Genomic DNA, 27,550 nt, shown 5'->3' with positions numbered 1-27,550 from the left:
GGGACAGAGAGAGAGGGAGAAAAAAATCAGCTTCAAGGAAAATAATTCTCCGTCTCAGTTGAGATGCGGCTGCAGTAACACCTTTTGTGGCGAGCAAAATAATCTCTGTGCGTAGGAGCGTGCGTGTGTGCGCGCGCTTTATTAGGTGGACACGGAGACTGCATCAGACTGAGAGACACACCGGGGGGGACATGATGGAGAGGAGCTGCTGAGGCGTGGATGGCGCTGCAGCCTCCTTTTACGCGCACCGACGTCAGGATTCCGGTCAAGACATGTAGTTTGAGCCTGGATCGTTCCTGGTTTGCTCCACCGGAGGGCAAATAGCCAATCATGTGGATTCCTACAGAAGAGGAGAAGATCGGAGTTGGTGAGTCAACTGCGATGTTATTGTTCCTTTACGAGGCTGTGCTTTCTGCTTATCTAAATCATCCGACGTGGCGATTCTGTGCGATTATCATCCAGTCTGTTCCTCGACATTTTTTCCTGTTCCATTCCCATCACACCCGGTGAAAAACACACACACTTATAATAATGGCTGATGCGTAAAGGCCAGTGTCTGCATAGAAAGGGAAATTGCGTGGGATGATGCAGCCTCCAACCCGCCACGTTAAAGATGCCATCGCAGTCTGAAAACAACCCCGGGCGGTGCTATAAATCAAGCGTCCACTCTGCTGTTGCGGTGGGGAAAATGCGTTAATGTGGGCATTCTAGCCCTTTCTTCTTATATCTAGAGAGGAAAGGGGGGGGGGGGGGGGGATTCCTGATGAAACCACCAGGGGGCGTCTGGTCCGTGTCCCTTCCAACAGGTGCAGGCTGGAGTCCATCTGAATTTACCTGTAGACGCAAAACTACGAACAGGAATCGGACTCCCTTGCGTTTCCTGCCCGCATGTTTCCCCGACAAGAGAACAAACATCGCAAATGTATGAAAGCAGAGGCGTTACATGAGAAACGGCGTCATCAGAACGGCAGCTAAACGCTGAACAGCCGCCGCGCAAAGCGCATGATTGTACTAGAGAAGGGGGGGGGCACGTCATGATGCTCCACGGCTGTTTGCTTGAAGGGTTTGCCCATGATACCCCCACGCACGCACACACACACACACACACACTGTGTTTAGAGACACGATCGTTTCTAAAAGACTGCAGGATGGTGGCAGCACACTCATCATTGCATGGTTATTGTGTTGCAGTCATCCATCCATCATTGAATCACTGCAGTTCTTTATTACTGTTGAGGCGTTCAGAGTGGACTCGTGAGCGCGGAGGTATTTCGCGTGGTGAAGCAACAGTTCGGCTCTGCCCACGCACCCGTCGCTGCAGAGCGACCTGGCGCTGTCCACCGTGCTGAAATTGCGTGGACACATTTGCTCCGCAGTACATGCAGTACCTTGCAAAGGCAGACCACCCCCCCCCCCCCCCCCCCCCCAGCCTCATATGTAACATGTCCAGGCTCCAGGTTCAGTCTTTCTGCAGCATCCTGGGAGGCCGAGCTGCTGCTGATTTAGGAGTCCTGCTGCCGTCCCTTCTGCATCATCCGTGGCAGTCTGTGATGCCACTGCCGTTTCAACACTGTGTTGACTATTTTAATCCAGTTAAACTCTAATTAGTTGAAAATTGTAATGAGGCACTGCGCAAAATCTCTTCAAAATGAAACAAAATGGCTGTTGTTGTCATTATATTGTCATGCTACCCATCAAATTATCCTATGTACATGCATTAAACATTTGTAATGTAAGATTTACGGATGTCAGAAGCAACCCCAAAATATATATTTGGAATTTCACAACTTGTGGATCAAACTTGTAACCGGTAATTCACTAACGAGTCCTCATCATCTTCAAATGTTTGGTTTTACGGGTTCATTTTCATTCTCTTAATTCCTCTGCCAAGGAGGTAATATTATTTTATTTTTTTGCCAGCGTTGGTGTGAGTTTGTAAGTCAGTACCTGCCCACGTGGGAGAGAGAGAGAGAGAGAGAGAGAGAGAGAGAGAGAGAGAGATAAAATGAATCAGCTGGCATTGTCACCGAACAGACGCTGCTCAGACACAAACTAGTCCGGTTGTACATACAATTCATTTACTGCACCAGAAAGTTACTTAGTTCTGTAAGTTCCTGTACCTCAACTGATACACACAGTACATGTTTCATGTCATTCATATACGCTCATTTGAAAGGGCATTATGGTACATTTCCATTCTGGAACTGCACACACCCTGCAGCTGAGAATGCCCATATTTCTGTCATGTCTGATTTGAGATCTGAGATATATGGCAAAAAAAAAAAATGCTTCTCTGAATCCACTGCACAAACCTCAAGGTCGGCAATACTTCAGCGCAGTAATATCTCTGAGTAAGTGCACGTGCATTCAAGTCGTGCTTGAAAAATATGACTCAGTGGGCGAAGACCAAAGAGCGTTGTGCATTTTTATTTTTTTTTAGCTGGCTTTGGGACGGGGCTGCTCACGGCAGAAAGACAGGACATTCACGGACTGCATACTCACAATGTGTTACTGAAAGGGCTTCAGTTCAGCCTAAATTGAGACGGCAGCAAAATGGAAATCCAAGACAGATATTTTGTCTCAGTGCTATAGTTTAGATGTCCAGTGCCTTGGTGTTCAGTGTTCGGCGCTACAACTCTCCCTTTCTACATTATGGCTCCACTTTGCCATTTAAAAAAAACATTTTTGCACATAGAAAATCATTTCAAGCTTCTGCCCTCACTTCATGCCAACACAGAAAACTGTGACTCTTAAGCAACTGTTTTCAAGCATTCTGGTAGATTTAACACAAAAATCTTTTTGTACCATACAATGTTTGATGCTTTAAATGCCACATGGTACGAGCTGTAGCTTATAGAGGCAACACATGCAGTTAATAGAAATGAACCACAAATATTACACAAGCAGGCAATCGATATTACAGAGGAGGACAATCTGGGGAAGGTGGCAGCAGACTGTTTGCATAGACTTGATTTTTCTTGCTATCCTGAAGCTAAAGTTTGCCATCATTATCTTCACTCTGCTTTTAGCTTCAGTCTTACATCAACATTATTGATCCCCATCACATTGTTGAATAGTTGCAACTTTTGATGACTTCTTTCCTCTCAAAAATTCATATCATACTTATCATAGAGGAGTGAATCTAAATTCAGATAACTCGTGGCCTTACAGGGAGTCAGCCTCTCATGTGAGCATATTTAGACTTCACTTTTACGCAACGTTAGTGGATTAAACCCACAAACCTGTGGACTGTTAGAGCATCTGGAAAAGAAAATGACATTTCTTTTTCCATTGCAAGCCAAATTTCCCACAGCGACATAAAACAACAACAACAAGAAAAAAAAAACGAGGGCCTTTTGCCACAGCTGGAAAAATAAGTTCCATGGTACCTGAGTAAATCATTACATGTGATGTGTGAGTTATGTTAACCTTATGCATGAGTCGGCATATATAGAACAATGGTGGTGTGGTGAAAGGAGAGAAAGTGGAGAGGAGCGGGAGTCTCTTCCTATAATATAATTCCTCCCAGTGAGTTACTGGTTACACAATAAAATGCCATATGGACTATGAATGAGATTAAATAAAGGGATGGTCTGGACGGACACACTGCTGCTGAGTAGCGTTGTTCCCTTTGGCCAACATAATCCTGCATGTTCCGTCAGTTCTTCCAACATCCGACGTCCAACGTGTCTAAAGATGAGCTAGTCGGTTGTGCTCTGAGAACATGCTAATGTTCAGCTGCTTTCAGGTTACACAGCTTGCAGCTATGAAAATATCAAGCCTGTGCGATGCCTCATCTCTCTCTCTCAAACATGACAGTCTCATTTTGTTCTGACGCGGCTTTCACTGAAGAGTTTTCCAAATGGTGTGAGCCCAGGTTTTGCAATTCAAATGAAAGAGAGGGCCATTAAAGAATAGGACCCTCAAGTAGGAAAATAGTCAGCCTTGGCTGTAGCCGGGCCCGAGGCAGCCTGAAAAGGGTGCCAGGAAGGCCCTTTCATTTCATCCATTAATCCTGTAATAATACACGGCGAGCACACTTGACATGAACTCCGATGCCATGTATCATCCATAAGCTTGTCATTTTATAACGCCCAGATCCCTGCAGCAGTCGCAGTGAAGAAAGAGAGCCCTTCAGTTTGTAGATGATCTGTTGCTATAGTTACCCGAGCACAGGAATCAAGCGCTTGTTATCCTCGAGCAGACAACGTAGCTGAGCCCAAGCACCTCCTTCTCTTCCTCCCCCTCACTGGGTCCCCTGGCTAGTTCATTAGCGTAGTGATTCACACCAAACTCCCCTTCAAGGGCCACCATTTGTCGGTTTTTTAAAATTGTCAGCGGAGCGCTGTCATATCAAACAAGTTTGTCTGCAGCGAGGCTTTCATGCAGCTTGTGGGGCAGTATTGCACTGAAAAAAAACAGGGCCAAGATGACAAGATGTTTCTGTTTAGGATCCAAGACGGAAGAAACGAAGCAATAACAAGGTGTCATGGCAGAGCTATGCTAATACCAGCTGACGATTAAGCAGCATTTATCTAGATGATACTTGGCCTTTTGTTTGCGGGCTTTAAAGCTCAATTAAATTAAGATTGCACAAAAATCCAACCGCTTAAGAAACAATTGCTTAATAAAATGCCTAACCACTTCAGGGTTGTTTATGTGTTTACAGATGCAAAGCAGAGACTCCTACGCGACACCGTGTTCAGATGTTTGCATTAAGCAGCTTATTAAACGTGCTGCTACTGTATAACCCCTGAACACTTGTAGTCGGGAGGCAACTTGGTTTAATCAGAGAGCGCAATGATGAAAATGAGCTGAGGTGCTTTTTGGTAATATTATTTCACTTAAAAGGTTATTGAGCATGTGGATTATGATTTGTTTTTCCATCTTTTTCTTGTAGTGATCTGCAACTTCCGGTCACCAATATGTCAGGCCCTGATCCTGGAGATTGGGGAAACTGTTCAGATTCTGGAGAAGAGTGAAGGTAAAAGTGATTATACTACATATCCTTGACATACAGTGGCTTGCAAAAGTATTCATACCCCCTTGAACTTTTTCACATTACAAGTTACAATCAAATAAATTCATAGGAAGATTTTTTTTAAAAGTACGTCTCCTGATGGTGATATCAGGGAAAATAGAGGTAATGTTCTGGTAAAAAATATTTTAGTACTAAATTCTTTTTCTTTTTTTTACATTCCAAATATATATAAAATAAGGTTTTCATGCTTTGCAAATTATTACATAAAGGACTCCATGTAATCAGCCATTTAATTGAATTCCAAATATTTACGGCATTGGTAAAAAAAAAACCTTATTTTACATTAATTATTGAGAAGAATTCCTAAATCAATTTCATTAAAATGTTTTGAAGAATTAGTGGTGGCACCTTACAGTGGTATTGAGAATAATGGTGATATTTAAAAAGGGCGCGTTGATTTTTTGTTTATGATGCAGAGATGGTCTTATCATGTAGGAAATTCTGCACAGATGTCAAATGGCAAGCCCTTTTAACATTTAATCAACTGTGCCGTGTAGTGGCAATTTAGTTCTAAGTAGTGGGAATGACATTTCCAGATGTCAAAATGTCAATTTGACTGATTAAAATGATTGTGGATCTTTTGTTTATCACCTCATGTGGTTGCCTTTTTGCATTCATTAAGTGTAATTGCTCTTTTTGTATTCTGTTTTTACAGTAATGGTCACAAGCCCTCTTCAGTTTTCACACTCTTATTTTAAGTGTAATTTATTTGGTAACAAAAGAAACAAAACATGCAATAAACATGTTAGATTATTTTCACTTATGCCTATTTTATTTCAAAACATTTTTAGATATTAAAATATTTTGCTAGATATCGAGATGAAAAGCTGTTATAACAAGAGTAGCGTTCCGCAAAACAGTGTCATAACAACGCTGTGTACATAAACATGCCTTCCGTTATGAAGGATGAGGATGTCTGATGTGCACTTTGTTCTTCCTCCAGGCTGGTACAGAGGCTTTTCCACCAAGAAGCCTTCTATCAAGGTAAATATAGCAGCAGATATTATTGGTTTGACTCCATTGCTCACAAATAAGCAAATAAATTGTTGGACAGATACTAGAAGATTTGTCATGGAAACCTTGTGACACAAATCAGTCTCATGAAGGTTTCATTTAAAGCTTTTGCACGATTGTGAACATGATGTGAGGGACGTGCATCCCATAAATAACTTGTCTCGACAACAAAGACCTTAATGACTGATTAACTTATGGTAGAGAGCTTTGATTAGACAAAAATAGAAATCTCCTGACCTGGATTTCCTGAGGTTCCTTCACAAAGACTTCATTTTGAAAATTTTCTGACCTCACTGTGCAAAAGCACCACAAGTCAGGAATCAGGGGATTATTTTACCAATGGGGAAAAAAAGCTGAAATAATATAATAATAGAAAGATACATTATAATAAGAGATAAAGTGTATATGCGTAACGCATGTTGAATGCACACCTTTTGTGATGAAGTGGTAATGAAGTGTGGACACCAAAATGCAGAGACGGAATCAGAAAAGACAGATTTAGTGCACATTCGTTGGGGTGCTATATTTATCAGGGAAGGGCTGACATGCTAATGATCCATCAATGCCGACAGAGATCAATCCTCTGCGAGTGTTTTTTGTTTCATATATGTCTGAGATCGCTGATGCTTATGACAGACGTCATTCTTGGTAATCTGCAGATCTGGAGAGTCATAAAATTTGGGAGAACAAGTTTCATCCAGGGCAACACGGTGGCGTAGTGGTGGCGTAGTGGTAGCGCTGATTCACAGGTTCGAATCTGAAGGAGTTTGCATGTTCTCTCCGGCTTCCTCCCACCTCCAAAAACATGCAAATTAGAAAAATTGGTTACAATAAATTGCCCATAGGTGTGTGTGTGTGAGTGTGTGGCCCTGCAATGAACTGGCGGCTTGTCCAGGGTGTACCTCACCTCTCGCCCGTTGACTGATGGGATGGGCTCCAGCACGACCAACGCCCCGGTAACGGACAAAGCGGTTATGAAGATGAATGAATGAATGAAAGTTTCATCCACAATGCTGTCATGAACACATCTACCAAGTTATTAGGAGAAGCACGAGGGCAGCAGATTGTCTTTGCCGTTTCGTATGTCCATTAGGCTTTATAATGCCAGAAGCCGACGTGATATGCGATGCCGACAGGATGCTTTTATGGAGCTCAGATCCCATCCAGTCCCGGTAAATGTAGATGTTAGTAGCTGCATGCTGTTCTTCTCTACTCTCAACAGCTATTTTCAGTTCCTACTAACGCCCATCCGTTTTGTTACGTACTCCGCTACCCACGTTCTCTCGCCCCCATACGCTCTCTGTGCTGAGAGAATTACCGTAGTTGCACTGTCGTCAATTCTTCGCAATTTGGCAGATTATTCCAAGAAAGATGAACTGCAAGGGAGGCATTCTGCACCAGTCAATCTCTGCTGGCCTTCTGCTTTCAAGCCAATCCACAACAGGCCTCACACACGTTTTGATAACTCTAGATTCCACAATTGTGCAAACAATATTAGATTGATATTTGATGCAACTCGGATATGGAAGAATACATTGAAGTGTGATTTTGAATTTACAGCACCATGAGCTATCGGAGATGTTGAATTTGTTTTTTCAAGACTTTAGAACTTGGATAAATCGACATTTTGGTTATGTTTGATATTGCAGGTGAATTTGATGCATAATCCCATCAGACGCAATAACATATCCTCTCCTGTCTCTGTCCACAGGGTATTTTCCCAGTCAGCTATGTCCACTTGAAGAAATCCACAGTGACCAACCGAGGGTAAGCACTTTTATTTGGGCATGTGTTGCATCAAACATGCTTTCATCCATTTTTAGCCTTTAAGAAATGTTTTTATACCTCACTATAACACAAGGAAGGCACAGAGTAGAGAGAATACCTGGATTAAAACCCACCACTCCCTTCTAATTATTTCAAACCCTAAAGAGGAGTGAAAATCATTCTCCAACTTATGTATGAAGGGATGGATGGAATTGTTTCTGTCATCACTGGAGCAGTGATGACAGAAACAATTATCTTTATTCTCCTCTGGCTCTCAGTACACGGGTCTTCTGATCAATGTCAGGGCTTGACGATTCCTGATCATTCAAACTTCAAGGCAGTTGTGATGAGACGGCTGCTGACCGCATGCGCACACATGCAAGCAGCGGTCATCTTCAGTTCCCATCACAAAGGACGTTCATGGCCGGAATGAAAGTAAAAAAGAAAAGCAGGCAGCAGAGCGCTTCATCAGCCTGAACTCATGGGTGGTAAATCTGTAGGCAGGGATCCGTGACTCAAAGTCGACCGGGAGTTTGCTGTTATATCATCACCCTCCAGTCGAGCTAGCAAATAGCAGCAGGCCTCTTACTTGCACTTGAACAATTAAAAGTACAGCATTATTGTCCTTACGCACTACAGGAGTTTCACTCTAGGAAATCCGCTTTGCTGTCTCATGGAGTTAATGAGGTGGGATATACCTACTGTGCTCTCTCAAAGATCTGCTGCCTCAGATAACCACCCGTACTCCTAGTGGAACGGCAGGAGGTGCTTTCCTTGTTGCAAAATTATTTAAGACAAGATACAATGTTAAAGACAATTCTTTTTGCAGCGGGCGGCATGGTGGCGCAGTGGGGAGAACTGTTGCTGCATAAAAAAAGAAGGTCTCTGGACCTGGGAGTTTTCTGTCTGCCGTTTGGACGTTCTTCTTCATATGTGTGGATGAATTGAAGTGCACAAAGCAGCGCGCTCTGTGACCACATTTAGCAATGCTCCCAATATACGGTGTGGCGGTATTCTAACCGCAATGACAGAGACCCATTATCACGCTGCAACTCTCCAGGGTTTCCTGTAGTGCGCTCACGTTCATGCATGTTTCTATCTCCAGGCTGTGCGAGACGGTGGTGCCCCTCGAGGACCCGATTATTACAGAGACCACTTCCACACTGCAGGAATGGAGTGTTATGTGGAAGCAGCTCTATGTGGTCAGTAACACGATGGCGATGCAGCCAATGTCAGTCATAGGGAAACAAAACACTAAGCAATAAATGTGAGAATAACATGAACACAATTTCCAAGGGAGCTGTGAGTACAACAACTTTTGCAAAAAGAAATTATACCCGCTGTTTTTTTTTTACTGGCGTCGCCTACAGGGGGATGGAGTGGCCTTTTTCAGTATGGGATTCTTCCTCACACATAATTCAACACCTGGTGGTGCTTAATCTACCAGGAAGGGTAGAAAATATCTTGAGGTTCAAACCAAATATACAATGATAGATAGATACCCCCCCCTAGAATACCATCCTAACTGTCACCCCACATTTTCATGCACGATCTGTGGATGAACAGACGTGGTGGTCGGTCACAGATAATGGCCTGCAGACCTGTCATATGCAATTTCATCCTGTGTCACTCATTTATCGAAGGATCCTTGCCTGCCACTCATAGTTCCCGCATCATCTTATGATCCGACAGCTCCGCCACCTTCACTCAGCCTTTACTTGGGGGGGGGGGGGCAAAAGTGATTATTGGACAACCTAAAGCATCCCTAATCCTGCTGCATGTTGAGGGGGCAGAGAGAAGTGGTTGGTAACGTTTTGAGTTTGGAGCTAAGTGGATATGTTGCAGAGCCTGCAGGAATTGTTTTTTTTACATAACCTCTCAATGAGGACTGTTCATGCTCTAAGCAATTAAAGAGCCTGAGGCATTTGTGTGGTGATGTAACTTCCTCTGAAGCTTGACTAATGTGAAGCGCTGATTTAACAGTCCTTTTTTTGGTGCTCGCACCCTGTGTGATATGGGCCATGTTGCTACGGTTGCACCCATAGTAACAGGGTTTAGCACTGGCTAGATGTTGATTCATTATTGCCTTATTGTTGCCAATTACAATTCATGCTATTACTTCAAGGAGCAATGGCCTCATGCAAAAGTGTGTATCTCTTCTAATTAGCCCCACAGAGTAGATGTCTTTAAGGGCTCATCGACCTGACAAAATGTTTCTGTTTCTGCAGCCATCAGCCTCTGAGAACATGCAGTGTTTATCCTCATTAAATTTACATGGGCTTTGTGGCGGTCCTTAATCTTTGCATTTGTGTAAACAAACCTCGCCAGTAATGTGGATTGATCAAGCCATAAAGGGAGAACAGAAAATGCTAGAATTTAAACTGCTGGCCTTGGTCTATAAAGAAATGTTGATGAAACTCACTATTTTTTTTTTTTACTGGCACCATGAGTTTAGATCATACTTTAAGTGACAGTAAAATGAATGAACAGATTCTGATATTAAACCCCCACTTGCACATTTCTCCCAGGGTAACCGATGATATCATGTGCATTCATTAATAGTCTTTTTAATTCTGCAGGAGGAGATCACATCCCCAGACTGAATCTGTTTCGGCTTCTTCAACAGAAACACAAGGTGGACCTGTTCCATAAGCTGCGTCATGTGATGAATGAGCTCATCGACCTGCGTCGGCAGCTGATCCAGGGTCATCTCGCCCAGGATCAGACCCGTGAGATCAAGCGGCACATCACCGTACGGCTCGACTGGGGCAATGAGTGAGTACCAAACATTAGCTTTTTTTTTGTTGCTGGCAACAAAACAATGCCATATTTCTTTTGCACCGGAGAGACGTAATACACTGCCTGAGTGGGCGTGTAATAGAGTCCTCTATGATGTAATTTCATGGTTATTTAGCAGATGAGTGAATCTCAAGCGGCTTAAAGTCGATATGCGCCCCCTGAGGAACTGTAAAACCATAATCTTACAGTTGCCAACTCCATCCAACTGAGCTATGAAAGGCATCCATAAAGGAGACAAACACGAGGGCGTCATATGTGGCTCTAATATAAGATTCAATGCACAATTGCACATAGAGCGACATTCACTTTGAATTACATCACTGGGTTGGTCATATATAATAAGTGCTACCTTCATATAGGCTCTGAACTACACTATATTCGACGCTGGTCGTGTTAAGGTCGGTGCTCTGTGCTCTACAGTAACATGAGAGATGCTGTGATCTAATTTCATGGTCAAAAGATCACAGCAGCGGTGATACTGCTCCATGATTTGAGGGCACAGAATTGTTCTCAAGTGAAGGTTAACAGTGTGATACACATGCTGCTGCATGGAGTACAGTTTAGATGAACTGTGGTATTCACTTTTCTTGTATATTACTATTTATATTACATTACAGTTGTACTCTACTACATTTCTGATTACAGTGGCAATAGAGAAAAAAAAAATCCCATCATTCAGAATTGGCCCCTTTGAGAGTAGGGATAGCAAGTCGGACAAGTCACTACTGCAGCATCTTCAGTACTCAGATAGAAATTTAAAATAGACGTTTGACACTGAGAAATACGCCACCTCTGACTGCGACTGTTTTGCAGCCCTGAACAGTTACCAGGTTACAAGCAAAGATTTACTGTGCTGAGCCAACAGATACTCTGTCTCATGGCCACTCCCAGCTAAACAGCAAAGTGTCATCTTTATATTTAATTTGTTTTGATCATTGTTGCTGCGTTTTTGCTTTCTTACTGATGTGCTCTGAAATCTTCTTTCACCAGGCACCTTGGCTTAGACCTTGTTCCCAGAAAAGAGTTTGAAATGGTGGAAGCAGATCAGATCAGCATATCAGAGCTATACAAACTGGTATGTCGGGTGGGATTAGTCTTGTACATACTCGACTCAAATGTTTATGCACTATGAATATTGCAATGTTTTTTTTCTCTGTGCAGCTCGATTTTGCTTGTAAGGAAGTGTCGATGGTTGTTTAGAGATGTGTGAATGCACTGATTATCAAGTCATCCAAAAAAAAAGGGGAGGCTCACAGGAGAGCGGCGGCACAATGCAGCTGCTGGAAGTACCTTGTGTGACCCACCCTTTATGCTCATGTTCCTTTCCTTGCATGGTTCCTATCTGAGGACATAATGTGAAGTGACAAGGCTATGGGAAAAATGCATAGAGAAATGAATTTTTCAACATTATTATTTTAAATAAATTAAATATTTTAGCATTGGTTGCATTAAACCGCCAGTCACGCTGGAGACATACTTGCATGAATAAATCAGAAATCAGGCCTCAAATGTATTTGAGTGATTATGGGAGTTTCACCAGTAGATTTACTGAAGCAGAGGCAATTTTAGAAACGTGCATTTACAGCACAGATGTGAAGAAATCCTTTGCTGGAGACGATCTCGGAAGTCAGTAGTTGAAGCGTCACATGCTGATCAAAACACTTTCCAGCTGCTCCGTAGCCGCCATTATCCCATTGCCATGTTTTACGGTTTTAGACACATAATCGTTTCTGCACTAAATACTTTGCCCAGAAACTACAAAAAGCCGCGTGACTACGTTGATGAAGTCGGCTTGCTTTTTGGTTCTTTTCGGCTCCTCAGCTGAGAGGGGTGTGTGTGTGTGTGTGGGCGATGCTGACTTTGTCCTCTCTTCTCCCACACTCTTGTTTTTCCTCACGTGGGCTTCTATTAGCACCACGGGGGGAGTAGTAGATCTGAAATGTAAATCAAGGCATTGCTCAGGTGGTGTGTGTCTGAAGCTGCTATCACATAAAAAAGAGTGTGGGAAGAGTAAAGAATAGAACAAGTGACATCTTTTCTTTGAATGTCACTTTTGTTTTTAGCACGTTTCCAGCAGACACTGTGGCCAGCAAAGCACAAACCAGGTAAAGTCCTTCTAAAGCTATTACATTGAATGAGTTAAACATTTCACAATGTGCTAATCTCTTTCTTTTCCAAATGCTGTGTACCGAATTAGTTTTCTAAAGCCAGGGAACTCCATATTCGACACTATGGTTATCACATTTGGTATTGGCTGCCTGTAATGTCGTGATCTGGAATTTTCTCTAATTGCACTAGAGGGGGATAAAACATTGTTGGATAATAAAGCCTTGCAATGAAATTTTAATTATACGGTGTCACCGCCATGCTCCATGAAATCCTTAAACCAACTCAGCCAGAGTGGATCAATTCCCCTTGGGTATACACATGTGCCGAGAGTTGGCCACAAATGTTTGTGTAAGGTTGTGTCCACTTAGTTTAAATCGTTGCTGCATTTTTCTTTTTACATGTAATTTCGACATAGGTGCTCACATCGAATTCCCCATGAGAATGCACACGACTAAAACAATATAACTTGTAATATGGTTGCAAGAATTTATTTAAATGAAGACAAAAATGTAGGATAAAAATGCAAGGACAGATGTGCATCTGATTGCTTTAATTGTCAATAGCATGTGCTTCTGACAGGATGACATGCACGGATTATTCTTCCCTCGTTGTCACCCCATTGATCTGTTAAACAAGCTTATCTTTATACAGAGTGGCAGTCGGGACCTGTCTTGCTAGCAGTCACCTTTTTTTTTCTTTTTTTTTAATTCCCAGGGTGACAACTCTAGACAGCGCCACGGCGACGGCTGCCGTGTTCCTGTGTCGCACCACCTCTTCATCAATCTGAAGAGCTTTACTTACAACAGCATCAGCGAGGATGCGGACGTCTTTTTCTTTCTGTACGACACTCGCGAGGCCAAACAGATAAGGTACCAGCTGCCCCAGGGCTGTCCGGCATATTGACCGGCGCATTCTGTCAACGACACACACACTCTGAAGTCAGACCTGGATTTTATTTTTTTTCCTAGCGAGAAGTTCATGGTGAAACTAAACAAAAATGGAGGACCAAAGAATCCAGAGAAGGCGGATCGCCTGTGCGCTCTCTTCACGGTGATACGTTTCCCTTTCTTGACATGAATCTGTACGTCGAGCGCTTTTAGGAGACTAATGCGTTTCATTCCTCTTCAGGACCTAAGCAGTAAAGACTTGAAGAGAGACCTGTACATTGTCGCACATGTCGTAAGAACTGGTAAATAAAGTAAAGTGTGCAAATACGTCTTTGCGTTGAGTGATAGAGATTCCGGATTTGTCAGCATTTCTTCTTCTTCTCTATATTTTCGCTCTCCAGGCCGCATGCTGCTTAATGACTCAAAGAAAGGCCCACCTCATGTGCAGTACAGGCGGCCTTATGGCTGCGCTGTTCTTGCTATGAGTGATGTTTTCCACACCATCACAGACCTCAAAGAGGAGAAGGACTTTGTGCTCAAAGTTTATACGTGAGTTTAAAGCTCCTCTTCCTCTGCGCCTTCTTAATTATCCAGACCCGATGGGGTTTCCAACATGTTGAGAATCTGGCTGCTTCTGCAGAGAGAGCCTGCCAGGAAGGAAGGGGTAGAGGAGGAGGAGGAGAGAGAGAGAGAGAGAGAGCGAGAGAGAGAGCAAGAGAGAAAGCGAGAGAGAGAGAGAGAGAGAGCGTGTGAGTGAGAACACTTAAGGCAAAGTTAAAGGACGAAAAAACACCATGCTCAGCATTTTCTCTTGTCATCCAACAGCAAGAATATCTCCTCCGTCCTTCTGGTTGTCTGCTCTGGGTCAGAGGTCATTCAGACACGTATCTTTGCACTTCCTCTTGTATGACATGTTGTGTGTGTAGGTTTTTCAGGATAAGTGGACAAGTCGGTGTAGAATAAAGATTTCTAGGACAGAAAGCTGTCAGTTTTATTGGACGTGTCTGCCGAGGCGAGGAGTTCTTTCCTTTAAAAGGCAAGCAGTGATTCAGCGCCGCGCTGCCTCCAAACTGTCGGCTCCTGTCACGATCCAGTCTGTGCGTTTCGCCATGCCTTCCCGGGGGCCCACAGGGCTACAGTAAGGGAAAAGGCTGGGCGAGAGCTGGCTGTCAGGTTTTCTTAGTGAGCTGTGTGTTTGGGCTAATGTGCTGCTTGATAGCACCTCCCCCCTCCTACCTTTTCTCAAGAGGGAAATCATTTGTAGGACACATGCTGTTCATTTGGTCCCCACGGATACAGTCCTGATCCCTCCATCTGGACCCACTAATGGTTTTGTTGATAACAGCCCGACCCATCCATCCATCTCTCTCTCTCTCTCTCTACAGGTGTAACAATGAGAACGAGTGGTACCAGATACACGAGAATATCGTCCGCAAGTCAAACACAAAGTATTCGGCTCCCAGTACCAATTATGGTAAATATGTTATAGATCTGTGATGTTTCCTTTGTTCTTCTGGTTAGAAGTTAAAGAGAAAAAAGTCATCCGATAGGTTGCTAATGCTTTGATCCAGCATCTCACAGTGGGTAAGCAGGTAGGGAGTCCAGGTCCTGCTGAAGGGCAAATGCCAGCAGGTCATGTGACACAGACATCGGCTGAGTAGCAGGAGCTTCACTCAGGCTTTTGTAATTCTAGACACCCATACAGTTAGGTTTCCTCAAGGCACTGAAGTACTGCATTTAGCAACATGGTGTTGTTGTTTTAGGGAAATATAGTTCCTTCCGATTGCTGATGAAAATTTGCCACATTTACACATTGTTAAATCACCTGAGGAAGGAAATGCATTAATGCAGGTTACTTTGTCGATGGTATTAAATTATTATCCTCACTTCTGCCTCCCTTGTTATGAGCGCCTCAGTGTTTAATTTATGACTAATACAGCAAAATAAATTGTCACTAGATGTGTGCGGTGCGCATATTCTTCTCTTTCCTTCCTGTGTCTATTTGTTTTCTCCTCCCCCACATTGTGACTAATGTCCTTTAAATACCTCCCCCACTCCTTTTCCCACCTCCCTTCATCTCCATCCCTGTCACTGTCTTTCACACAACCACAAACCCCTACATTTGCCTCTCACCCCTCATTTAACACCCGTTTGACCCCCCCCCCCCCCCCTAGGTCTCATAATTTCTCTGCAGCTGCTACGGGGTGAGCTGGAGCAGATCAGGCGGGAGAACCAGGCTGTGTTCAACAGGGCTCTGGCACTGACCCGAAAACTGGGTTTCCCAGATGTCATCTTGCCAGGTAAGGAGGCAAAAAGCAGGAGGCGCTACTGGTGACAGCTGGCCAGGTGTAATGGAGGGATGGAATGTAAACGGAACAGAGGAGGGTACCAGCATGCAGAGGAAGGAGGAGAGGAACGAGACAAGGAGGTTGTAAGGAAAGGAAGGTTGGGGGTTGGCAAATGAATAGAAGAAAACAAAAGGCAGCAGCCTTAAGATGTAGGAGAGAGAAGAGTGGGCTGTGATGAGTCGTCATTTGCGAGCTGGTCTCTCACACCACATGCTATATATGTATTTTTGAGTTGCAAAAAAACACATTTACGCAAATACTGTATTACAGTAGAATTTTGAGGTTCTTTACTTTGGCATTTCTATTTGATAATATTTCACATGCATTTGTCAAACTAGCTACATTTAGATTAGAATAAGTTTGTGCATCAGAACGTGTTTCTTAAGCAGTTTGTAGTTTGTGACTCTTCCAGAGTGGCTGGCCGACCAATTAAGATTATGATGCAAGAGTATCGACGATAACGTAACACTTATGCTGGTCTTTTCTGTGCGTGAGTAATTCTGTACTTCGGAAAGTACTTCACTATAAACCTGTTGTTTTGTTATTTACATTGGGTATGTCTTCCACCCCTGGTGTTCTGGAGATTCTCCGTTAGTCCCTCCTTATTTGAGAGAACTTGGCAGGTGTTGAGCAAAACATTAAGTCAGGGGTCTTCAGAGATAACCTGAGGAGAGAAAGCTGTTGTTTCATCAGCTTCCTCTCCTCTCCTTCCAACCCTTGCAACTCATCTGTCCCCAAGGAAATAACTTTGATATAAATAACTATAATCTGATTTTATAAATAACTGCAATGCCCACTATTGCCACTGATATTTATTCCATTAAACACTGACCTCACAAAATGTGCTGAGGCATTCATGAGCTACAGTTTATTGCCAGTCAGCAGGACAAGAACAATGACGCATGGCGCACCTCTGCTCCACAACATCTTCATTTATGCTGACTCGTCGCACTTCATCCGGAGGAGAGGCTGACATGCTGTAACATATTAACATCGCCAAGGCGGAACATGTTTGTTCTTGCTGCCTGTGAATCTTTGAGATATGGCAACTATAGTTAGCGTATCAAGCTTGAAGGGGAATCAGAGATAAAGTCAATCTCAATCTGAAGTGCTAACATTACCCACAGCTCCGTCAGAGATTTGTACATAAGGTTAGTTGTTGCTCGTGTCCTGAAGACACTAATCTAGAGCACAGATTGGGAGTGCGTTACGGACGTCTGCCATCTCCGTGCCATCGATATATATCAAGAGAGTCGGATTCCACTTTAGGGAAAATCCCCAGTGGCCTATAAAAGATCAACATTTTAAAAGGGGCATCCTTAAAACTGTTGAAGGACTCCTTAAACGATTAACCTTTTGCAGTATACCTGTTTTGTTTGGCTCTGAAGGGAGCGTCTGCTCCTTCACATCAAAAAGGAAACAGTAGGAGGATGGCACCTCCCTTTATTGCAGTGTATTTTCTCAGAATTCCAACTTGAACGGAGAACCCATAGCAGAACCAGAACTTTATTAGGGTATTAAATATTATTTGGTTCATTTGTATGCCCTCTATATAATGCAATTATTGTACATCCGTTTCAAACAATGTGTCCATCACCCCCGTAGACCGTTGTTGACATGTTGATGAAGAGTTTTTGTCATGTTTTCTCCTGTCTTTCTTCTTCTTTGGTGTGTATTTAGATTTTCGTTTGCGTCTTTTGTAATTGCCTGTGCTGTGATCAGAAAAGATAAATATGTATGAAATGATCAGAGTTTTTACCGAAGGCTGTCTATATCCAAATTATTCTTTAATGTTGGGATGTTTCCTCTCCAGCCCAACCGTGTGTAAGAAAATGAAACTGAATGAATAGATGTTCGATTTTTTTATAGTCCCTTACAAGCCTGTTTCTTTAACTTGCAGAAGTTTCAAAAATCCTGGAAGAGGTGTTTTTATTTGTGTGACATCTTCTCATTATAATAAAGTCTATGCTATTGGTCAAGGGGGAACATGCAGGCCATAATACTGGAAGATGAAACAAACCTTTCTGCTTTACTTAATCCACTGGCAAATTTTATTCTCATGACTCTGAGCGTCTTGGAATGCCGTATCCACTTCTGATTCATCCAGGCTCCGGAGACGCAGATGCTTAAAATACATTTTTTAAATTGTATTTGACATTGTTTTATCATAATTGCCCTAGGCGACACACGCAATGACCTGTATCTGACCTTGGAGCGGGGGGAGTTTGAGAGGGGAGGCAAGAGCGTCCAGAAGAACATTGAAGTTACCCTCTATGTACTCTACGCTGACGGGGACACACTCAAAGTATGACACATAAGACTTATACTGCTCTCTAGCCATACGAGTCACGATGAATGTAGTAGTTCTCCCATAAAGAAATTTAAAGATTATCTGCCATGCTCCTTTCTCCCCAGGATTGCATCAGTTTGGGCAGCGGGGAGCCAAACACCAGTGAATATCGCTCCTTTGTCCTGTACCACAACAACAGCCCTCGCTGGAGCGAGATGGTCAAGCTGCCGATTCCCATCGATCGTTTCAGGGGCTCCCACCTGCGCTTTGAGTTCAGACACTGCTCCAGTGAGTCCACGGATCAGGCTGTAAATGGCGCGACTGTGGCCTGCGCTGCGGAGACGCTGCATGATAATGCGTGACGTCATCATGTGCCTCTTTTTAGCTAAAGACAAAGGGGAGAAAAAACTCTTTGGTTTTGCCTTCACTCCTCTGATGAGAGAAGATGGGACCACACTGTCGGATGAAAGCCACGAGCTGTATGTGTACAAGGTATGTTCAGGTTTACGCACATTACCGATGTAAAGAAGAATTGAGCGGCGCAGCATAAAAGGCTTGTCTCCAGTGACCCGGTGACCTTTGGTGCCTGAATACAGCATGCCCAAATCAAAAAATGATTCTTCTCTTTCATCCTGTATTCTAGTGTGATGAAAATGCCACCTTCAGTAACCAGGGCCTGTACCTGAGTCTGCCCTGCTGTAAGGAGGACTTCAACAGTTGCCCCAACCTGCCTGCTAATCTGCCCTTCCAGAGAAGCCCCAAAGAAATTTTCTGGGTCTCCACAATACTCTGCTCCACCAAACTCACCCAAAATGGTAATCGAACATTTATGCCTTTCCTCATATAACATGTTTTACTCTCTATGCAATGATCATTCTGATCATGTTGTGTTTTCAGTGGACCTCCTGGCTCTCCTGAACTGGAAGGCCCATCCAGACAGGGTTTTGGACATTCTCGGTCGATTACGCCAGATTAGCGGAGAGGAGATTGTCAAGGTCACTGCCACTGAAATTATTACCTGAAAGATACCAAGAACAATTTAGAACATTTTGGTGATGATCCAGATCACGATATGGACGGTGTAAATCCAATTACGAGGGGAATGAGCTACTTGGCGGAGGTTTGCACTCCCCGAGTGCTTTTCTAGTTTCTAGTCTATATGATCTATTGGTAAACTATATTAACATTCTGTGCAGCTGTATGGTCTACTGAGCATTCTTGACTACGTAAACCTTTAGCATGAAGTATTTAGCTTCAAATATTGCTCAATTAAAAAACTAAAGTCACATTATTCTTCAGAATTGAGGAGAGATTTGATTTCCTTGTTTTTGGATGAAGGGGCTACCCTTTTGTTTCTATTTTAGTTTCCAGCAGCGCTTTTGATGTGATTGTTGTTGCTGTTCCTCTTTTCCTCGCAGTTCCTGCGAGATGTCCTGGATACGCTCTTCTGCCTTTTAGATGACAACACTGATAAATACGGACCACTGGTTTTCCAGTCGCTGGTAGGACAATGAAAGGAGCTCAACCACGCTCTACTATATGGTTTATCTTTATTGTAAACGGTAAGTGTAACATTCTGATGGTGGTGCTGTGTGTGTGTGTTTAGGTGTTCATCATTAACCTGCTCAGGGACAGCCGTTTCTACCACTTCAGTCCTGTTATGGACTCCTACATTCAGAACCACTTTGCTGGAGCTTTGGCATACAAGTACAAAAACATTTACTAAACCGACTTCATGTCCAAGGAAATATAAAAATCTGGATTTAGATACCTAAAGTGCTATGCTTGATATTGACTGTACTAATTTAAATCCTCCAGAGAGCTGATTCGATGCCTTAAGTGGTATATGGACCGCTCGGCTGAGGTCGTCAGACAGGACCACATCCAGGAAGCGATGAGGGTAACATACCATGCACAGTTCACTTCCTGTCTTGTCTTGTCTGTCCTGGTGGCTTCCAATGTGATTAATTCATGAGAGGGAGTGGCAAAGGTCAAACAGGAAGATGATCAAGAGTAATGTGTCACAAAAAACCTCATTAAGTGAGTTTCCTGCTGAAATATCAAAGATTTCTGCAGATACTGACGTGCAGAGTTAAACGCTTCCACATCATCTTTGGATTTCCTGTTCAAATTCAGATATTTCCTTCATGCATTGATTTTCTATGGAATAATCAACTCATTGATGAGGAATTGACCTATGCCTTGGCTGACAGTATTTCTCCATCTGCATCCTACCGACGCGCCACTCAGGCCCTGGAGTACCTGTTCAAGTTCATCGTCCAGTCCCGCATCCTTTATTCGAGAGCCACCTGCGGCATGGAGGAGGAACAGTTCAGGGCGAACATCCAAGAGCTCTTCCAGTCGATCCGCTTCGTTCTGAGTCTGGACGGTCGCAGCTCAGAGAACCTGGTCTTTACACAGGTCGGATCCTTCTCACCTTTTAACATCTGGACTGTCAGGATGCACGGCTTGCCACATTATTTATCTATGTAATATATATTGTATTTTTTTTTTATCATTCTCTTAGTTTGCATTCGTGACTCACTGTTTAATTTTTGTTGATTTGTTTTTCGCCTCTCATTCTTGCTTTTTTCTTTTGCCACTTGTTCATTGACTGATGCTTTGATCTGCCACCCCCCTACTGTTGTCCCATCCTTGCCTAACTCTTGGACAGTTTAGGGGTGTGATCAGCTGCATGCCTGTCTGTGGTCATGTTCTGGGGCTGTCGTCCATCTCAGTAAGTCACAGTGCCCCCCTGTGTCTATTCCATAATGCAGCAGAGGCTCTCCATCATCCAGCTTCATCAAACAGGATGATACTGAAGTAACTGGTTTACAGTCATTTGGCTATAGTGCAGATTGTTTGGGACTGAATACATTTAGAAGATATATTACAGGCCTTAGTTTGGGTTAATTTGAAAAAGAGCAATATTTTAAGACATGTAGCTTAAAATGTCGTATGTTTCTCTACCCAGGCGGCTTTGCTGAACAGTTTCCCTGATATCTTTGATGAGCTGCTGCAGATGTTCACTGTCCAGGAAGTGGCTGAATATGTCAGGGGCACCCTGGGGAGCATGCCCAGTACTGTGGACATCGGCCAGTCTATGGATGTAGTCAAACTGCAGTCCATTGCTCGTACAGTTGAGAGTCGCCTCTTCTTCTTCCCTGGTGTGTCAATATAAACATTTCTACTGTGTCCCCTAACAGATTGAAACAACCATCCATAATTTCATAATGTCCACACAGTGCTTTTCATTTTTGTTCTCTTTCATTTATCCTCTTCTTTGTCTCTATCCACAGAGTCTCGTAGTATTCTGCTACCCGTGGTTCTGCACCACATCCACCTGCATCTGCGCCAGCAGAGGGAGCTGCTCATATGTTCTGGGATACTGAGCAGCATCTTCTCCATAATTAAGACGAGTTCCATGGTATAGTGTTGCATCATATGCCGACCTGTATGACTGAAAATCCTATGTCATTATACCAAAAGTTCCAATGAATTTGCAATATCAATCTAAAACTAGAATATGCTTTGGTAGTGTATTAAATCGTGAGGCGTTCCCCTTGCGTTTCTGTTTTGACTCGGTGTTTCTCGCCTTCCTTTTGTCTTTCTCTTGTTGCCAGGAGTCCTCTGTTCAGGAGGAGGTGGAGATGATGGTCGAGAGCCTTCTGGATGTGTTGCTGCAGACTCTGCTGTCCATTATGAGCAAGTCTCACTCAGTGGAGACGTCCAGAGGACAACGCTGTCCCCAGTGTACTGCAGAGATAACGGTCAGCTTCCTCTCAGTGTGGTTATCATGTGATAATAAATCAGATGATCAATGCAAATATATATATGTGTCTCTGTTTGTTTTCTGTCATGCAGGGGGAGTATGTGTCCTGCCTTCTGTCTCTACTCCAACAGATGACCGAGATCCACTTTCACCATCTACTGAACAACTTCCATAGCAAGGAGGAGCTGAAGGTGAGATCGTTGAGTCACAGAGCTGGTCTGGATTGCAGCATTTACTAACTACGTAGCTTGACTGCATTCTCTCTCACGATCTATTCCTTGCCAGGAGTTCCTGCTGAAGATCTTCTGCGTGTTTCGCAATCTGATGAAACTGACTATTTTTCCCCGGGACTGGAGTGTCATGAGACTTCTAACTAGTCAGTGAGTCCACCTTTTTCCATTTCTGCCATGCAGTGTGAGTCCCAGAGGTGGTAAGAGAATACAGCCATCACTTAGATCAGACTCTCTTCAGATTATCCTGCTCTGAAGGTGACGCTTGCGCTGCAAATTTCTTAATCTATTTTTGGCAGCTACCTCATTTTGTATACTGATGGTGTAACCTTTGCTTTCTGCAGCATCATTGTCGTGACAACACAGCTCATGTCTCCAGCGCTCCACAAGAACTTCTCAGAGGCAGATTTTGATTTCAAGGTGTGTGCCTGGACAGCTGAGAATCCACAACATGTGATGTTTTACCATAAATCAGTATGTCATGGTGCCTTTTACCTCATTAACTTTGTGGTGTTCTTTAGGTGTGGAACTCCTTTTTCAGCCTCAGCGTACTGTACATCAACCAGCCCAGTCTGCAGCTGGAGGCACTCGGCCCAGCTAAGAGAAAGAAAGTTCTTGACAAGTAAAGAAACCAGTCTGCATTCTTGTGTGCATTCCTCAGCAATCCCATACGATTGATTTACTTTGTAAAATACTGTTCCCACACTTTTTCCTTGTAGGTGTGGAGATATGAGAGTAATGATGGCTTATGAGCTCTTCAGCATGTGGCAAAAATTAGGTGCGCGATTCAAGCGTGATTATGCATCACAGTCAAGTACCCTTCATTTGGATTTGTATGACGTTAATTAGCATGCTTCTATCTATTTGAATGTAACCAGGAGACAACAAGCCCCACTTCATACCGGGGATGATGGGTCCTTTCCTCGGTGTCACTCTGGTGCCTCAGTCTGAGATTCGAAACATTATGATCCCAATTTTCCATGATATGATGGACTGGGAGCAGCGAAAAAACGGCAACTTCAAACAGGTTCAGGATGACTTCATGATGTTAACGTCAGATTGTGTTTGCGTGGCGAGATGGACAGCTTTTTTTGTCACGTAACATACCCACATCCTTTGGCTGAATGTGTTTGAATGCGTCTGCGCGTGTAGGTGGAAGCAGAGCTGATGGACAAGTTGGACAGCATGGTGTCGGATGGGAAAGGCGATGATAATCACAGAGAGCTCTTCAGCCTTTTGTAAGCATCCAACCTGTGTTGATTGAAGATGATCAAATAACGCTGCTCTCATATATAACGCTCTTCTCCTTCTCTGTGCTGTGATGCTTCAGGACTCAGCTGTTTGGTCCTTATCCAAGGTGAGGTGAAATCAATGCCCTTACATTTGTATTCATAACTATTTACTTCATTTGTATTCAGAACTAAATACATGTATTTTGTGTGCAGCCTACTGGAGAAGATAGAGCAGGAGACTTGGAGAGAGACGGGGATCTCATTTATCACATCAGTCACAAGGCTTGTTGAGCGATTGCTGGATTACAGGTACAACTGGGATTTAATAACATTAAATTGTCCTGAAAATGTAGAGCAGCCATAAAAACAACACCTCTTTATGTTTAGGGACTGTATGAAAGGAGATGAGATGGAGACAAAGAAAATGGGTGGCTCGGTCAACCTTATGGTGAGACATTCCAGACACTATTATCTGGATTTCAGAAACTCCTTTTTCAATACAGTGTATATATATATTACACATTTATTTACTCATTTCATTAAGAATCAAACTACTTCTTTTCTTTGCAATGCACCCACAGAACTTTTATAAATCAGAGGTGAACAAGGAGGATATGTACATCCGTTACATCCACAAGTTATGTGACCTGCATCTCCAAGCAGAGGATTTCACAGGTAACAAGTGATACCTTTTAGTTTTTGTTGATACGTCCATGTATCTTCTCCTGTGTCGACCTCTAGCCCTGTTCCCTGGCAGTTCCATCCTCAGCATCCTTCTACCGATATAGTCCCTGTCTCTCCTCTGGACATGTCCAAACCATCGAAGTCTGGTCTCTCTGACCTTGTCTACAAAACGTCTAACCTTCACTTTCCCTCTTATTGCCTCATTTCTAATCTTATCCAACCTGGTCACTCCCAAAGAGAACCTCAGCATCTTCATCTACGCCACTTTGAGCTCCGCCTCCTGTCTTTTCCTCAGAGAAGTCGTCCATCATGGCTGGCCTCACCACTGTCTTGTAGATCTTTCCCTTCATCCTCACTGACAATATATCAACTAATTACTTTTTTAAATTTGTGTGGCAACAGTAAATAAGGGAATCATTCCTCATGGCCAAGATGATGCAAGCGAGGAAAACTGCACTCACGACAGAGCAGCTGATCTGATGACAGCTGCGCAGGTGCACTTTGCACCTCTGGTGACCAATATATCCAAACATACTCACTCTGCTCAGGGCTCTGACTGGGCTTTGCGTCATATGCCATCTGTTCACAAAAACTGCAACCAAAATGTTGCAGGAGAATTCTAGTTCAACACTGTGGGAGACATCAGTTACTGCAGTTGTGCCAGAGAGTAGATCTTCCTGGTGACACATTGCTGTTATGGTGAGTTCCCCCCGTTCCCCCCTTGACCACAGAGGCGGCGTTCACCCTGCTGCTGTACTGGGAGCTGCTGCAGTGGGAAGACCGACCCTTGAGGGACTTCCTGCATTACCCCTGTCAGAGCGAGTGGCAACGCAAGGAGAACCTGAGTCGTAAAATCCTTCACTACTTCAACAAGGGCAAGGCAAGCATATTATATAAATACTTCAGTATTCAGCCACAAAATTCAATTAGCCCACTGGTCTTTGTACTTTGGATAGGACAGTAATGTTAAAATGTATCCATACACGACACACAATAGACAACAACAACAACAACAATAATAATAGTTGGAAAAATACATAAAATAAAAGCTTGAGGTCTTCCAGCCTTACAAAGTAATTTTATTGACTACATTTATAGACTGTATCTCATTTCTATATGACCATGCAGTGCTGGGAATACGGGATCTCGCTCTGCCGGGAGCTTGCTTTCCAGTACGAGACATTATATGATTACCAGAGCCTCAGCTGGATACGGGTGAGTAAAGTCTTCCATGTTTCCTGTTCTTGCTTTGATTATTGTCAAACAAACATCTTCTGTGGTGCATGTGGCATCAAGCACAATGCCCTCATTACCTGTCTCCACCCACAGCCATCAGACTCAGCGACGTGTGTGATTCACTGTCTTTTGCATATTTATCATTCTTTGGCAGAAAATGGAGGCAGCATACTATGACAACATCATCGAACAGCAGAGGATTGAACCGGAATTCTTCCGAATGGGCTTCTATGGCAGGAAGTTTCCTTTCTTCTTGAGGGTAAGACTCGCTTGCATCTCGTCTCATGCTGTCTGCCCTGCCCTGACACAGCCGTGATTCTGCTGATGCAGACAGCTACACTGCTCCTTCATGCTCCACTGGGAGGCAACGTCAGCTACCACATCCTGCGTAGGATGAAAATCCCAGATGGGAAGTTGACATTGAAAATGGGCTCAAATAAATGCACAACTTTAAATGCAGCCAGGTGCTGAATCCATTCCGTGCAGCCAAGTCAAAATTGCTTCCATTTTAAAAATGTGTCTGTTTGATTGAGTCTGCATTTCCTTTTCAGATTCAAAAATCAGTTAAAAATACACATCAACTCCGATTCACATTTAATTTTCATGGTTGGTGTATGAAGATACCAAGATGAATTTATAACCTTTTGATGACGATCCAGATCACCATGTGGACGGTGCAAATCCAATTAGGAGGGGAATGAGCTGCTCGGTGGAGGTCTGCGCTCTCTGAGTGCTTGTCTAGTTGGATTGTGTGGCTGTCTGACTGCAACTTTAAATGTTTTGGTTCACTGCTCACATCATTTTTGGGCACAGCAGGCAGCTGGAGCAATGAAGCTCTAAAAACACGCAGTACACAACTCGCCCAGTACCAGAGAGCAGAAGGACAAAGATAACGACTAGCTGCTGGACATAGTACAGCATTTAGTAGCTATTTCCCTCATAAGATAAAAAAAAAAAAATGAAAATGCTGATTTAAAAAAAACTAGCAGCTCTTTTTCTAGTTTCTATTTCTTTAGAGGCTTCAGAGTCTTGTACAATATTTACTTGTAAACATGTTATTATCAGTTTTAGACTAACCCATCTGTTGTTGACCCCGCGCCATAGAACAAGGAGTTTGTCTGTCGTGGCTACGACTACGAACGACTCGAGGACTTTCAGCAAAGGATGCTGGGAGAATTTCCACAAGCCATTGCCATGCAGCATCCCAACCAACCTGATGACACCATCCTACAGAGTGACGCGCAATGTATCCTGCTCAATTTATAGGGCTGATTCTAACTATCTACATCTACAATTATTTTTGAACCGTGAATATATCATATTTTGGATTGTCTGGAATATCTGGGAGTTTCAGCCCTATTTTATATTGTGTAAATGATTTGACAGTTAATTTTCTTTTGCTTGCCTAATGTGAGCTAAGACACTGTTAAACATCAAATAAGAGCCGGGTCGAGATTTCCAGTCAGACTTTGACAGGGAGCACATATTGTAGGCATTTTCTTTGAATCTCCCTCCTACTCTTTCTCCTCCGTGAATACACACGTCTGTTTGTCTGTCACTTCCTTGACACTTGGGCTCTAGACTTGCAGATCTATGCTGTGACTCCAGTGTCCGACATCTCTGATGTGCCTCAGCTTGAACGTGTGCCGGAGAGGATCAAGAGCTTCTACCGCATAAACAACGTCAGCCGCTTCCACTATGACAGGCCGTTCCACAAAGGACACAAGGACCGCGACAACGAGTTCAGGGTAACATGAGCCTGCGGCGCAACTCTCAATCTCTTTCTGTGTTTCTACACTACACAAAGACTGAATTCAGATGTGCATCGCTGCTTAAAAATGTCAAATGATTGGATTCATGCATTGATTTTTTTCAAGCCTTTCTGATGATCTTCGTCGAGTTGAGTCAATTTCATTTATATAGCCCAATAACAGAAATGTACACAATATACAACACCATGTATATTTTGATTCACAAGGAAAAACACCCCCCCAAAAAAAGAAGAAAACCAAAAGAAGATGCGTTTCCCAGAACAGAACGGTGTGTCATAGGAGGTTTACCATGGTAGCGTGCATGCGCGCGCTCGTTATAAACATACTTTTACTTCCAGTTTTAGAGCAAACAGTGTGTCATAAGAGGTT

General features: G+C 43.3%; 1 protein-coding gene across 1 annotated transcript in view; it reads left to right on the top strand.

Moving 5' to 3' along the window:
* The first annotated feature begins 330 nt into the window (after positions 1–330).
* Positions 331–27,550, top strand: part of LOC137899537 (dedicator of cytokinesis protein 3-like) — a 32,239-nt gene continuing 5,019 nt past the window's right edge. The window contains exons 1-42 of the mRNA XM_068743578.1: positions 331–367; positions 4,901–4,984; positions 5,985–6,025; positions 7,767–7,822; positions 8,928–9,024; positions 10,449–10,597; positions 11,612–11,696; positions 12,685–12,726; positions 13,445–13,599; positions 13,699–13,780; positions 13,859–13,919; positions 14,019–14,166; positions 15,003–15,091; positions 15,792–15,917; positions 18,146–18,270; positions 18,381–18,543; positions 18,641–18,747; positions 18,899–19,070; positions 19,153–19,250; positions 19,674–19,757; positions 19,862–19,962; positions 20,074–20,155; positions 20,506–20,676; positions 21,230–21,422; positions 21,555–21,682; positions 21,879–22,025; positions 22,120–22,218; positions 22,313–22,407; positions 22,602–22,677; positions 22,779–22,879; positions 22,977–23,035; positions 23,136–23,284; positions 23,410–23,495; positions 23,588–23,614; positions 23,703–23,798; positions 23,877–23,937; positions 24,071–24,164; positions 24,905–25,053; positions 25,302–25,388; positions 25,564–25,668; positions 26,514–26,655; positions 26,991–27,157. Coding sequence (XP_068599679.1) covers positions 331–367; positions 4,901–4,984; positions 5,985–6,025; positions 7,767–7,822; positions 8,928–9,024; positions 10,449–10,597; positions 11,612–11,696; positions 12,685–12,726; positions 13,445–13,599; positions 13,699–13,780; positions 13,859–13,919; positions 14,019–14,166; positions 15,003–15,091; positions 15,792–15,917; positions 18,146–18,270; positions 18,381–18,543; positions 18,641–18,747; positions 18,899–19,070; positions 19,153–19,250; positions 19,674–19,757; positions 19,862–19,962; positions 20,074–20,155; positions 20,506–20,676; positions 21,230–21,422; positions 21,555–21,682; positions 21,879–22,025; positions 22,120–22,218; positions 22,313–22,407; positions 22,602–22,677; positions 22,779–22,879; positions 22,977–23,035; positions 23,136–23,284; positions 23,410–23,495; positions 23,588–23,614; positions 23,703–23,798; positions 23,877–23,937; positions 24,071–24,164; positions 24,905–25,053; positions 25,302–25,388; positions 25,564–25,668; positions 26,514–26,655; positions 26,991–27,157 — 4,416 coding nt within the window. The remainder of the gene's footprint in view (positions 368–4,900; positions 4,985–5,984; positions 6,026–7,766; positions 7,823–8,927; positions 9,025–10,448; positions 10,598–11,611; positions 11,697–12,684; positions 12,727–13,444; positions 13,600–13,698; positions 13,781–13,858; positions 13,920–14,018; positions 14,167–15,002; positions 15,092–15,791; positions 15,918–18,145; positions 18,271–18,380; positions 18,544–18,640; positions 18,748–18,898; positions 19,071–19,152; positions 19,251–19,673; positions 19,758–19,861; positions 19,963–20,073; positions 20,156–20,505; positions 20,677–21,229; positions 21,423–21,554; positions 21,683–21,878; positions 22,026–22,119; positions 22,219–22,312; positions 22,408–22,601; positions 22,678–22,778; positions 22,880–22,976; positions 23,036–23,135; positions 23,285–23,409; positions 23,496–23,587; positions 23,615–23,702; positions 23,799–23,876; positions 23,938–24,070; positions 24,165–24,904; positions 25,054–25,301; positions 25,389–25,563; positions 25,669–26,513; positions 26,656–26,990; positions 27,158–27,550) is intronic.

Source organism: Brachionichthys hirsutus, chromosome 2, assembly GCF_040956055.1.
Source record: "Brachionichthys hirsutus isolate HB-005 chromosome 2, CSIRO-AGI_Bhir_v1, whole genome shotgun sequence".
Lineage (NCBI taxonomy): Eukaryota > Metazoa > Chordata > Actinopteri > Lophiiformes > Brachionichthyidae > Brachionichthys > Brachionichthys hirsutus.
Note: the sequence above shows the minus strand (reverse complement) of the source record. Positions and strands in the feature narration are given on the sequence as shown.